The 15,603-nt window shown below is 37.0% G+C and overlaps 1 protein-coding gene across 1 annotated transcript in view; it reads right to left on the bottom strand.

The window, feature by feature from the left end:
- Nucleotides 1-41: 41 nt before the first annotated feature.
- Nucleotides 42-15,603, bottom strand: part of LOC117329668 — a 77,436-nt gene continuing 61,874 nt past the window's right edge. Inside the window, exons 3-7 of the mRNA XM_033887720.1 lie at nucleotides 4,828-5,065; nucleotides 3,953-4,185; nucleotides 2,855-2,970; nucleotides 1,387-1,521; nucleotides 42-1,051 (exon numbers count right to left, since the gene is read on the bottom strand). Coding sequence (XP_033743611.1) covers nucleotides 895-1,051; nucleotides 1,387-1,521; nucleotides 2,855-2,970; nucleotides 3,953-4,185; nucleotides 4,828-5,065 — 879 coding nt within the window. The 3' untranslated portion in view covers nucleotides 42-894. The remainder of the gene's footprint in view (nucleotides 1,052-1,386; nucleotides 1,522-2,854; nucleotides 2,971-3,952; nucleotides 4,186-4,827; nucleotides 5,066-15,603) is intronic.

The raw sequence follows: 15,603 nt of genomic DNA on the forward strand, positions 1-15,603 counted from the left end.
ACTGCTCCATGGTGTGAAAGATTTAGAATAAAACTGGGGGGGGGGGGGAGGGGGGGGGATCTTGTGGGTCTAATATCGCCTACGAAGGGGAGGTAACTGGAGAAACCCCACTGTCAACCGTTAGTGAACGACAACTCTCTAAAATAATTGATGAATGTTCTCCTACACCAGTTAATGTTTGTCTATAAATCGCGATAACAAAAGCAAGTTCACTTTCATATTTGTCAATAGAAAGCATTGTTGTCATTTAATTCCTGAATCTCGTCAGGGGAGACAACTATGAAAGACTGTTCCAAAACTACTTCTCCAACAAAAACAACACGAGGAGAAATCTATACTTTTGTTTTTGATTGATATTGACAGGAAATAAATTAAATGTTTCATAATCACAATTTCATATTAAATATCGACTGACTTGACATATAGCACATGTTGAGTTTTAACAGGCTGTAAGCCACAAGACATCACACATACATAGTAAATGCTTCATAATACGATGTCACAATGCTAATGATTGGTGTTTGGCATCTTCGGAATCCAAGGGTTTATCTCTATATATACCTTATCTGAACTGCACCCTTGTGTGTATAGATGCCCCGTACGCGACACATTGACACGACTTGACTAGTTATTTTGTCTCTTTGTTAAAGACAAATGGAATCGCACAACAGCATACTTGTACATATGAATTACAACATTTAAGAGATTGGTATCGTCTAGGCAATTGGTCATTTTTTTTTTATATCTACCCAATCAAATATCTAACATAGAGCCTTGGATTTAAAAATAAAACCTTCCATGAGTGTAGAAAGATAAGTGTATCGAAGGTAAAACCCTTGGATTTCGGAGATGGATGATGAGGTAGACGGACTTCTGGGGTGTGAGGTGCGAGTACTACCGACGTCCGGGGTACCTCGGACTGTGACGTTCTTCCTCCAGTAGATGAAGTATAGGCAAATCATTATTTTCAACTCCTTCACAAAATCCCTTTCTCATGTCAAAACGACCTCCCGCACAGGACGGCTGCATACATTCATTCCGCTTGACACATCTTCAAAAGAAAAAAGAAAATAAAATAACATAAAATAAGAAATGATAATAATGAAATTTAAAAAAAAATCGCTGATAATTAAAAAAAAAAAAAAAAAAAAAAAAATAATTTAATTCTAAAATCAATAATGATAATCTAAAAATAATAGAACAAAATAATGCCAGAACTTTAAAAGTTTATACACGGAAAACAAGTTGTCAATGTTTCAATCCGTCACGTATTCGGGTAAGGGATACAATTTCGCATCCACGCTTCTCGGTGTCACTGGAACTCCAAATTGCTTCAATTTTTGTTTTCGGAATAAATGAAATGAAAAGTATACTGTATTTACTTACTCAAACTCTCTGTGTTTTAGGGGTGCCATGCCGTACTTGATCTTGTTACAGTGTATCGAGTTTTTCTTACAGTCACAGATACATTCCTGGTGAGGCCGTGACATAAAAAACGGGTGTGGACATCTGGCTGTGCATCTGTCAAAAAGGTAGTTCTAGTAAGTAAACGATACATCTACGGTATGTCAACATTTGATACAGTTACACATCTAAAATCAATGCAAATGAATAAAATTTTCAAAGTTAAAATAAATAAATAAAAATAGCTAAAAAAATAAATAAATAAAAATATCTAAACAAATAAGAAAATGTCTTCTACAAAGCCAAAAGTTACTATAATAATGTGTTTGGTTACTACAGACATGGGAGAAAACGCCCGAGGTGTTCCTAACGGTACAAAATATGTGACGTCCATTCAATTGCACGAGCGACTCGCGAGACCAAGAACGTTTAAATGTGTAATATTAGATGATCCTGGATAGAATGAAGGACGGAAGAAGGTGACGGGCCGGTACCTCGAGTGGCGCGTGTCTAACAGGTAAGGCTCACTATTTGTGTTGGGCATGATAAAATCGGGGCACACTTGTACGGTTGGGGAACTCCTCGGTAAGTCGAGATAGAGTCGACTTTCCGAGGGAATTCCAACCTGTTGTAGTATGGTAGCCGTTTGTGGCGTCTGTTGAAGTGTTACGGGTGCGATCTGTGGCGAGGGGTGTTGGTTTTACTGTTTACATAATATAGCACAATTTCAGAATAGGGAGTACGTCATGGGGTGGTCACATTGGAATATGTAACTCATTCAAGTGCCACTTCCTAACCTTATCCATCGCCATGCTCTATTTAAATATCACTATAATCTCTAAATGCACGTGTTTCGCCCGGGGTCTGTGTTACATGGCGTAATAGTTAAGGTCACTAACTCGGGTAGGGGTTACATGGCGTAATGGTTAACGGCCACTAACTCGGGTAGGGGTTACACGGCGTAATGGTTAACGGCCACTAACTCGGATAGGTGTTACATGGCGTAATGGTTAACGGCCACTAACTCGGGTAGGGGTTACGTGGCATAATGGTTAACGGCCACTAACTCGGGTAGGTGTTACATAGCGTAATGGTTAACGGCCACTAACTCGGGTAGGGGTCACACGGCGTAATAGTTAACGGCCACTAACTCGGGTAGGGGTTACATGGCGTAATGGTTAACGACCGCTAACTCGGGTAGGGGTCACACGGCGTAATGGTTATAGACCGCTAACTCGGGTAGGGGTTACATGGCGTAATGGTTAACGGCCACTAACTCGGGTAGGGGTTACATGGCGTAATGGTTAACGACCGCTAACTCGGGTAGGGGTTACACGGCGTAGAGGTTAACGTTCACTAACTCGGGTAGGTGTTACATGGCGTAATAGTTAAGGTCACTAACTCGGGTAGGGTAGACATTTGCGCGGCGTTATGGTTAACGAACACTTACTCAGGCAAAGGGTTGAGGTTCTGACAGGAACAATGGGTGTGATTTTCAAATAGCACCCACTCGACGCTGTCCGTGCTTTTTTCTACCGTGTCGTCATCCATATTATAATTTACCGTCTGAAAAAAACAACAAATTTTATTGATTACTTTTATAACTGATATCACGTGATCTTTTAAGTTTCATAAGATTTTATTCAATATTTACAGATAAAAACGTCATTCAATAATTGGAAAGTAATATGGAATCAACATTGTAATTATTATCAATACATAACTCCTTTAAAAAAAACCATTTTAAATAAATAAACAAAGCACAAAACCATCGATGTAATTATAAAAGAAACAGATCGGATACCAGTTTACCCTCTTGGATGATATTACGTGATCACATAGACTCTGTGTCATTTGAATATCTAGATATATATATATCACCCAAAGAAAATTGGGATCTCTATAGTCATCTGGTTAAACACAAGTGGAAACTCTTTACGCAAGAAGGTCAATATGCAATTATTATGACACGAATTCCCGTGGTTCTTGAAAACAATTTGTACTACAACAATACATATAATATGGCCGCCAAATAGTAGAATCTAATAAAAAACAAATTTAAGACGGACGAGTGAGAGACGGCGGACAAGCACCTTACTCTGTAGTGTAAAGTTCTCAAGTTATTCGGTACAGTTTTATATCTAACAGAGTTACTTCCCCTAGAATACAAAATAAACAGTTACCCACAACAAGGTTCAGGGATTTTTCACAAATGATATATGTTGCAGCGCTTTTAAAATCTGGTATGTAACGCACAAGCGATACAGAATAAAACCCTCAATTCTAGTCGACGAGGACTATGAACCAACTACTGATAAAGGGTTCCATTGCTTGTTTGCATCAGTTCAGAACAGATCTAGCTTCAAATCAAGTGTTCACAGATTTTTACCTTGTCGTTGGCGTGTTCAAAAATATTATTTTTTTTAATTTAATGAGCTGCATAATTAAATGTCAAATGGTAATTGTGAGAATCAGTCATCTCATATTAATTTCCGGTTTCTGTTACAGAATATATCAACTCGGAGTTAAAGAGTGTGATATTACTTACGATAAAAGGTTTCCAGACAATTTGGACATTAAGCGGACGACATTCTTGAGAATCAAACCAACAGCATCCTGTCACATTTCGACATTTGTGTATCACTGTAAATTTCGGGATATACATTTTGTGGGCGTCTCCCGTGAAATCTCTGACCCGTACTATTTCCGGACGGGGTTGACTGCACTCGCCTAATGGTCCCGTCTTTATCTCCTCATAATGGTCCAAGGCTTTCTGCATCACTGTTAAATATACAAAACCCTGTCAAATACATATAATGACAATTGCCAACGCAAAAGACCCAACATCATACACACAGCGCCAAGGTCAAACATGCATGAGGGTCATAGAAATAATCCCAATTCAATGTCACATATGCATGGCGTCAATGTCAAACGAGCAACATAAGGTCAACATAAACAACATCAATGTCAAACACACACGACTTGACTGTCACACGCAAACGACATCAAAACCAAACATACAGGACGCCAATGTCTAACTTACGCGACAAAAGTGTCAAGTTAAACGCACACGACACCAATGTCAAACGTACACGACACCAATGTCAGACGCACACGACATCAAAGTCAAACGCGGTCGACACTAATGTCAAGTCAAACGCACACGACGCTAATATCAGATACACACGGCGCCATTGTCAGGTCAAACGCATACGTCACCAATGTCAAGTCAAACATCACGACACTAATGTCAAGTCAAACAACACGACACCAATGTCAAGTCAAACAACACGACACCAATGTCAAGTCAAACAACACGACACCAATGTCAAGTCAAACAATACTACATGACATAGAAATTAGCCGTCAATAATTATGGCTAACCGATTTACATAATGTTAGACCACGTGGTCGACTTACCTACGCGCTCTTCATCATTATAATCCCATTCGTCGTTATAATAATCATAGTCTCTCTTTTGTGATCCTACGTCATCAATGACGTCAGAATTCTCTTCTTTATCAATCAGTTTCGTGATAGCGTCGTCTGATAGGCTCCTATTTACAAGAAACATTCGTATGACGTCATAATGCGTCCTCAAGTCTAGTATATTTCTTTCGAATTCTTCTAAAGCAATTGGTTTGTATATGTTGGGTTCCTGTAAAGAGATGAAAGTATATTAATTTACATTTATAACCATCATCGTCGTCGTTGTCGTCGTCGAAAACAAATAGATAGATAAATGATTAAATAAATAGATAAAAACATAAACACTCTTGCTTTGAAATCGATCTCATTATTCAGCAAAACTGCTTTAACTTGCCAAAGTGTATACATCTCAATCATCGTAACGATGTAGACATCTCAATCATCGTAACGATGTTTGTTCTATTGACCCTCTTATACATGTACCACATCATTTTAAAGCATACATTTCGAAGAAAATGGATGGCCATACTACAGTTTTGTTAAAACGAAGATTTCTTGCACGAAAATATTAATTAGTATTCAATGTCATGTTTCGTGATAAAATATGTATCATATATCACAGGGACTTGGTATGATTCCCCAACCCACGGACCATATATCACAGGGACTTGGTATGATTTCCCAACCCACGGACCATATATCACAGGGACTTGGTATAATTTCCCAACCCATAGTCCATATATCACAGGGACTTGGTATGATTTCCCAACCCACGGACCATATATCACAGGACTTGGTATAATTTCCCAACCAACGGACCATATATCACAGGGACTTGGTATAATTTCCCAACCCACGGACCATATAGCACAGGACTTGGTATAGTTTTCCAACCCACGGTCAATATATCACAGGGACTTGGTATAAATTCCCAACCCATGGACCATATATCACAGGGACTTGGTATAAATTCCCAACCCACGGACCATATAGCACAGGACTTGGTATAGTTTTCCAACCCACGGTCAATATATCACAGGGACTTGGTATAATTTCCCAACCCATGGACCATATATCACAGGGACTTGGTATAATTTCCCAACCCATGGACCATATATCACAGGGACTTGGTATAAATTCCCAACCCATGGACCATATATCACATGGACTTGGTATAATTTCCAACCCACGGACCATATCCAACCTACGGACATAATACATGTACACACACATATATATCATGGCGTATGCTGTTCCTTGGGGTAGTCAACGACGGCTACACGCTTAAAGAAGACCCGCCTCGAAATAACCCTGGCTGTTCACGGGACGATAAACTCAGAAAACAAACAAACAAACAAACAAACAAAGCCATCCTATTAATTAGATCAATTATAAGACGGAATCATGCAAGTATTTGCTGCTTTAAGGGGGAATTACTCTATCTGTACCTCCGGCATCCGCTGTAACCATCCTTATTTTTACGTCACACGACAGTACACTATGGTCCTTCAATACGTTACGTAAAAATGATTGAAGACTGTCATCAACATATCTAGAACTATGTCAATATAGATGCATGTGAAGGAAATGATGATCTTAATTGATTAGCTTGCTGTCCGATGGTCCTTAGCAAATAAACCACATTGTTATGCCGCTAAGTCGTAGTCGGCGACATCTGTTTTTCCCTCTTCAATTGTATATCGGCTATAACCGTACTCCGTCAAAGAATTTTTATAATATCATTGCTTTCGTCACATCAAATGTCTGTTATCTGAATTGTCCATGTAATATCTTTTATGTGTCACTAAGCGTCATACTGTGGAGCGTTTGTCATTGGCTTTGCCCGCTAGAAATCGGTATCGATTGTGAGGTCGATTTTGCGAGATTTCTTTGTATTTTACGATTTAGTGCGCTGACCTAGTATAAGACGTCAAAATTTTGGATTTTAGTATATAAGATTGATAACCGCACATTTTTTCTTAACCTTTATTTGAACAGTTTTTAGTTCTTTTTCGACGAATTTCTTGGGCTTTTTTCCCCTTGCGAAAAACGGTTATTTCGGATTTCCAAAGGAATTCCCAACCTGATCAACATTATCTGCATACATATTTTGTCCGAATGCCTGTGTTTTCCGGCCAGATCCGTGGCAATTTAGTTAGAAGGACTTTATTGTACATTTGCATTTGAATGTTTTCAAAAACCATAAAATTACATGTATATTAATATATCAAACGTACGCCCATATCAGAAATAAAAAAAAAACAACTGAATCGACGTCATCGCCTTTAAATCTGCATCAATCCATATTCATGATAATTTTGTGAAGAAATATGTATATGCACGATTAATTAAAACTGTGTTGATTAATTAAAAGACAGAATACGAATAGGAAATTACATCTTTGCATTATTTAATATCTACAAACGTCAGATATCGTTACCGATTATACATTTTTGGTTTTCGATTTAACGTCATAACCCCGATTCCATTTCTATCAACAGAAATGACACATTGATAGCTAATGGAATACGTGTATTATCGAATTCGACATATATTGAGCTTATGTTGCAGATGGAATATTTTAAGACGCACCTTGGTATCAAGAGATTGCCTGAATTGTTCTGATGATATACATTAAAAAGGCCGTAAAATCAATCACTGTTTCCTCATTACAATGGGACGATGACATTTTGACTTTGATCTCGTGGATAGCTGTCTAAATCAAACACTCGTTTCATATCTGAATATGTTTTGGAGAAATTAACAAATTAAAATATATGAACGTCACAAATGTTTAGCGTCGAACCACTTCACTGTAGATTTGGCAATCTATAAAACACGTTTATAATTTTAAAAATGATGTTACCGAGTTCAGTGATATCTAAGGATTAAAATGAATACTTTTGTGTGTGTGTGTTGTGAAGAGATAACTAAAAACGGGGCGTACTCTAAATAAACCTTTAATCGGTTTATGATGAGAATACACTCCGATTTTTGTGTAATAGCTTCTTAACATAAAATCATTTTCATGTTCATCCTTATAATTCAATTTACTATTCACAATCCACGTGGAAAATTAATTTTTATTGACGGACTCTTTTACGCAGTTTTATCCGCCAGTCAAACGTGACGTTACAACGGTGACGTCATGTTTTACGTTATTGGCTGATGATATATTTTTAAGCCAATGAGAATGCTTGTTACAAGCAAGTTTAAACTATCAAAAGATCGACCAGAAAAATGAATGCCGAATTGTGACGATATCTTACTGGACTAACACTTTAGTTGAAAGCAAATATGAACAGAGAGTTTATCAAAGACCTTAGAGCGATCAGTTAAGGATTACATGTTGAAATGCTGTTTTTTCTTTCGTCATTCACTGCAAGCTTTTCATGTTTTAAACTTCTCAAGTTTCGCCTGGATTATTGTCTTGAAACTTGTCATTAATTATCCCAAGACGTTACCGTTCAAATCTCGTAATCTACCGTGTTAGTTCGAAATTCAAGATGACCGCCATGGCTGCCCTCTTGAAAAACATATTTCATTTTTTTCTTCAGCTACACCTTCGGGATTTTAGTGGAAATCAGTAATGGGCCTGCTGTAATGCTGATAAAATGTTGTTATCTCTCGAACTTGTATAATGTCGAAGTTGGCTGCTACGGTACTACGGTAGCCATTTTGTGACATAATTGGGCAATCATACTTTTCATAAAGAACTGAAACATCCTAAGTTTCTTCTTAATTTCCAACAGTTTGGTTTAGGCAAAAAAGACCAGGAACGATCCCGAGATGTCCTGACAAAGTATTTCTATTTTTCTGTACGATATCTAAGATAGCCGTCATGAACATTTAAAAAGCAAATTTGAAAACTTCTCCAGTTCCACCTGTCGGGTTTTGAAGATACGTTTTCCGGAATGGACAAGAACTGATCTTGAGCAACAGTTATTATCTTTCGAACCGGTCTTAATTCCATCATGACTGTTTTACGATGGTTCTTTTTGGCATGCACATTGACTGTTCTCATAAACCACACATATATCCTAAGCTTCTTCAGTTCCACCAACGGGACTTATATGAAGCACACCAGGAATGATTTTGAGATAGTCCTGGGCAAGTGTTGTTACTTTTTGGGTTTGACCGAAATCAAAGATGACTGCAACGACCGCCATCTTTAATTTCTTCTTCAGTTCTACCAATGGGATTTCTTTGAAATCTGCCAGGAACGACCATGACATCGTTGAATACTACTACATGTACCACTATACTACTACGGACTATGTGAAATGTGTACTACACTCATTTTGTCAAATGATCTTTAAAGGGGCAATCATTCGTTTGAATAAAGTTAAGGTCGTCAAAATTAAACTTACTTGGAAATATGTAAAAAAGTAAAAGTTACAATCTTTACATTAACAAGGCAGTTTTACTCTCAAGATAAACCGAAGTTCTTCGAGTATCAAGTCCTGAAAATTCTCATTTCGACCCGAAGTATCACCAATTACCGCAAAAACATACGGTATTTGTATACGATACGCCTTTTTCTTGTACATTTCAGTGTTAATTTCATTACTTGTAGGCACAAGCACTCGTAAAATCATCGTTCTGATATAGATTTCATAAACAGAAATTGTGCATGTTTCTGATGTGCGAATGAAGGAATACCCCTTTAAGGCCCATGGTCCTCTTAACTGCTGCATAACAGGACATGTACTTAGTTTTTAGGGAGTAACTAAATCAATCCCGCTATATAATTACAATATTTGGCATTATATGACGGTTTGGCTATATAAAGAGGGTGAATAAGATTGAACAAAAGTTAAAATGGATATTGTTGTCTGTAAACGAAATGAGAGGCTTGTTTCATTGTTCTTCATTTCTATTGTGTGAAATCAACAAGGATAATAAAATTCAACTAGTACAACAAATGTGAGAAACATTTGATATTGATTTATATAATTATATAGGGCATGTTCCCTTCATAAAATTATTTAAAGAAATACGAATGTCAGGCTTATCTTAAAATAAAAAAATCAATATGCACCTGAGCGTGTTACGGCTGCTGTTGAATAGATTTCCGATCTCTAAAATATGTTTTTCTATTCATGATTTTGTTGTTATTTTAGCTGCCTATGTATTTAAAGCTTATTTTATGATAAATGGAATATACATCATATCTACACTGCCTTCCTCTCAGACAGTGGTTCTGGAACAGCCACCTTTAACGAGTGATGTTTTCTTTTGAGAAACCAAATCAACATGCTTTAATTATTGAAAGAGCTAATCTCTTAATATTTACCCTTCCAGTCAAATGGTTTTGATAACAGCGCGTGCTATCGGCCGTGCAGACCCCCGCGCGTCCTTGGAATATGAAGTCTTATCAACACTGGCGTGCCCCAACATTCACCTCTTCTCTCGTATAAACTTTCTACGTTAGGTAAGATAAACTCTATTGCGCAGCGTACTTCCTCTCTCAATGGGACTTTTGCTCTAATAGAACATTCTGGGGGAGATGTTTTTTTCCAACAGAGGTGCAAACTGTTACTCAGAAAGTTTTCTCGGTGGAAATCATTGCCACTTTCCTCTACACGAGGACAACGTGAAGCTACAGAAGTTACCGCGAGCTTTGAGCTTCAGTAAATTACCTGATAACTCTAGTAGCCATCAATTGGCCATTAAGCTATTAAGTATTTATTTGATATTTCGAAGGGTTATTCAACTTGAAAGAGGGGCCGCGATGGCCGAGTGGTTAAGGTGTCCCGACACTTTATCACTAGCCCTCCACCTCTGGGTTGCGAGTTCGAAACCTACGTGGGGCAGTTGCCAGGTACTGACCGTAGGCCGGTGGTTTTTCTCCGGGTACTCCGGCTTTCCTCCACCTCCAAACCTGGCACGTCCTTAAATGACCCTGGCTGTTAATAGGACGTTAAACAAAAAAACAAACCAAAAAATCAACTTGAAAGTTTAGTTTTTTTTTGGTTTTTTTTTACACCATGCTGTAAATGTATATTTTGTAAGACTTACATTTCTATAAAATTCCACAAACGACGGCATAATATTTACTGCATATATCTTGTTATTATAATAGGAATGAATTGTGAAAAATGCCCAGCCCTAACTGGGTTTTGAAGTAGCGACCGTTCGTTCTCCCAAGCTGACACCCTACCGCTAGGACCTATACTCTCTACTTTAACACTACATGTATATTAAAGTATTCAACTCTTACAACCATCGTGAAGTCAACTCTCTTAAATGCTTACAATGCAGCAAGCGGTATGTTTCAGTAAACAAAATATCAGAGGTGATATTTCTGCACTGTTAAAACTCGGTCTCTCTTAGTCTATTATCTTCACACTGATTCACGTCTGATTCAAACATTCATTAGATATATAATGGCAATGTCTAACAAAAAAACCAAGATTCCGGAATCTACAGTTCAAGTCCCGGTTATTGTAACCATCAATGTCCAGGTGTTTATGGGTACTTGATTCTAGCTTAGAAATCTATCACGCGCCAACTAGACATGGCGAAAAGCCAATCGAAAAACCACGTAAAATGTATCTTTGAGAGCATGCAAAGGACCAATTTTATTATCACAAAGAAAATCTATTTGAAAAAGGAATGCATAGCAGAGTTTTGCCTGTTTTCCACTGATTATATTTCTCATGTTTGTTTGTTTACAAATAGAAATATTGTGTACATTGCAAATAAAATTGCTTTGAAATTGACTTTAAAAATTTAAAAATGACACTTAAAATTCTGTAGACGGTTACATTATGTAAACAAGACCGATAATGTATCGATATCACACGAGATTATCCTACGTGACTGAAGGGCTCTCAGCTGCGTTGAGAGATTTATATGTTAAATGTACTTTAGTGCATTTTAGGTAGGTCTGAAATATTTCAATTGGATATTTATCATAGCAATTTTACTGCCGGTTTTGTCCCCTTGTTACAGATCCAGTTTGGCTCCACATAATTCAAAAATATCAAAATTTACGTTTCTTTTCTTTTAGTAATATAAAAACTCAAATCTGGATATATATTTATCAAAATTAATAATTTTTGTTGAGATAATTGTTTTAATGGAAAAGGGGTTAACTAGTTCAGCATTCACAGTGACACTATTGTTATAGAAGTACATGTGTACTGATCACACTGCAAATGCAAGTATGGATTTTCTGTAGCTGTTACGCTTCATACGGACATACTGCTAACACTATACAGTATTTTGAAAATAAATAAATAAATAAATAAATAAATAAATAAGATAGATAAATAAATGAAATAGATAAATAAATCCGATATCGAAGGCAAGTAACTTCGACACTCTGAATAAGCAAATCGTTGAGTACTGAGCGTCATTTTGTAAACAATCTATTCTATTTTTCGGATGTATTAATCTCCATACATTAAATTATTCAGTAACTGTAGCAAGAATTTAGAAATTATATGATTCACTCTATAATTTATCCCTCTCCCACACAAGCCTTCCTACACCCCCCGGCCCGACCCGCAATTATAAAAAGATTATAAAAAAAAATGATATACTAAAATGATAAATAAAAAAAAAATCAGCATTAGTAAAAAAATTCAATCTCGTAAAAAGGGGCTGTCGGCGGTAATAATTAAAGGGAGCGTTGTACCATATTTCATAGCTACATCTTTTCAGTTTATAAATATTTTAGATAAAAAAAACCCAATAAACTCATAAAATCATGTTAGATTATTTTTTGTCTCGTATCTTTAACTTATGAGAATATCAGAGGTCTATTTAACTGGAGATATATATCTTGGTCCGTCATAAAAAAAGGAAAACCCGAACACATAGAAAGCTACGATCTTCCCTGCTGGTCTGTCTGGCTGTATCGGGGTTTACATATCAGACAGCGTAACTATATTATAACGCGCAGCAGTGTGCTCGTGCTTTGCGCGTGTGGTTAGTGTGTTGAGTGTGATTACGGACCGTACTCTAATAGATTCTATAATGTTGGTAATGTAGTTTTGAAAATGAACGTCGTCTGGAGCTGTTTTTTCAATATTAATATGTAACCTGCTATTATTATACGAATTTATATTGATTAACCTATCACAGTAAAGTTATCGCCGGCTAATGTTGGTACTGGGCTGTTTTTAGCTTCTGACATGCGGAGTTATGTCTGGTTAGTATTTGTCAAATGTTAACAATGGGAATATGGTTAAGACTGGTTAGTGCTTGTCACTTGTTAACGATGGGAATATGGTTAAGACTGGTTAGTGCTTGTCACTTGTTAACGATGGGAATATGGTTAAGACTGGTTAGTGCTTGTCACTTGTTAACGATGGGAATATGGTCAAGACTGGTTAGTGCTTGTCACTTGTTAACGATGGGAATATGGTCAAGACTGGTTAGTGCTTGTCACTTGTTAACGATGGGAATATGGTCAAGACCGGTTAGTGCTTGTCACTTGTTAACGATGGGAATATGGTCAAGACCGGTTAGTGCTTGTCACTTGTTAACGATGGGAATATGGTCAAGACCGGTTAGTGCTTGTCACTTGTTAACGATGGGAATATGGTCAAGACCGGTTAGTGCTTGTCACTTGTTAACGATGGGAATATGGTCAAGACCGGTTAGTGCTTGTCACTTGTTAACGATGGGAATATGGTCAAGACCGGTTAGTGCTTGTCACTTGTTAACGATGGGAATATGGTCAAGACTGGTTAGTGCTTGTCACTTGTTAACGATGGGAATATGGTTAAGACTGGTTAGTGCTTGTCACTTGTTAACGATGGGAATATGGTTAAGACTGGTTAGTGCTTGTCACTTGTTAACGATGGGAATATGGTTAAGACTGGTTAGTGCTTGTCACTTGTTAACGATTGGAATATGGTTAAGATTGCTTGGTTTTTGTAACTTGTTAACGACGGTAACCTTGTTATAAGATTGGTTAACGTTTGTCACTGGTTAACGATGGTAACATAGTTATAAGATTGCTTGGTTTTCGTAACTTGTGAACGATAGGAACAAAATTGAAATGGTTTAGTGTTTTTCAGCGCTTATCTACGGTAACTGATTTGATATTCGTTAGTGTTTTTCAGTGGTTGACTACGGTAACTGATTTGAGATTGGTTAGTGTTTTTCAGTGGGTAATTACGGTAACTGATTTGAGATTGGTTAGTGTTTTATAGTGGTAAACTACGGTAACTGATTTGAGATTGGTTAGTGTTTTTCAGTGGTTAACTACGGTAACTGATTTGAGATTGGTTAGTGTTATTTCAGTGGTTAACTACGGTAACTGATTTGAGATTGGTTAGTGTTATTTCAGTGGTTAACTACGGTAACTGATTTGAGATTGGTTAGTGTTATTTCAGTGGTTAACTACGGTAACTGATTTGAGATTGGTTAGTGGTGTTATTTCAGTGGTTAACTACGGTAACTGATTTGAGATTGGTTAGTGGTGTTATTTCAGTGGTTAACTACGGTAACTGATTTGAGATTGGTTAGTGGTGTTATTTCAGTGGGACAAATGATGAAAGTAGAACGGAACATATAAAAATACTCAAATTATAAAAAAAAAAAAAAAAAAACTAGTGACATTGCTAAAGAGTGTTGACACTGAGAACTAATAATTCATTCATAAAGATCGGTGACACTGGGAAACTATACTCCATTCATAAAGACCGGTGACACTGGGAAACTATACTCCATTCATAAAGACTAGTGACACTGGGAAACTATACTCCATTCATAAAGACCGATGACAACGAGAAACTATACTCCATTCGTAAAGACTAGTGACACTGGAAAACTATACGTTTTGTACTTCATTTATCAATGCTGTACTGTATTAATGCTCCATTAATATAAAACTGGTGACACCGGATAGACTACTCCATTCATTCAGACTGGCGACACTATGAAACTTTACTCAAATCTTAACAAGAAATATCTTTGAAAAAGTTAAACGGCATAGTTTTAATGCTGGTGGTTATAATGTAAAACTGCTGGTGAAATAAATCAATGAAAGCGTTTCAGCACGGATAACAAAATTATATCAGTTTGAATCATTTTTGGTGATAATAAAACTGCATTTGAATCAGGAATATAATTAATGTGTCATTTGAATAGATACATTCACTTATTCAGCTTGCATTCAATCTTAATTTTGTTTCGTCTTTAACTGCATATCTGCATTTTGCATTTACCGCTACATTGACCAATCACATACTTCATCTTGACCAGTAACGCCACCTGTCGCGTCATATCCGGAGCTAAAAGAAAATTATACGGCTATGTCGAAAAACTGGTGACACCGGGAATCGTATATATATCCGCATTTCTCTCGTTTTACACAGGAGTATCATTGCTCTATATCAATATTTCACCGAAAGCGGAAAACTGTAGATTAATGAAATGAGTAATATTGACGTATCAGTTTGATTTAATCAAAATCATGCGAAATTATTATCTTACAATGCAATCTAACCTCCACGCTGTCTGTTGTGATATTAGTGACCAGGTTTACACTTATACTGTACGTACAATGTAATGCACTAGAGTCAATCGGGTAAGGCAAACAAAAATCACTATGCAGAGAATGGACTACATACACCTGTACCTGTAATAAACAGAACCCTCGTATATATGTACCTGTAATGGATAGTGTCCTTGTCTACATGTACCTGTAATGGACAGTGTCCTTGTCTGCATGTACCTGTAATGGATAGTGTCCTTGGCTACATGTACCTGTAATGGACAGTACCCTTGGCTACATGTACCTATAAT

This window comes from Pecten maximus, chromosome 6 (genome assembly GCF_902652985.1).
Source record: "Pecten maximus chromosome 6, xPecMax1.1, whole genome shotgun sequence".
NCBI classification, from domain to species: Eukaryota; Metazoa; Mollusca; class Bivalvia; order Pectinida; family Pectinidae; genus Pecten; species Pecten maximus.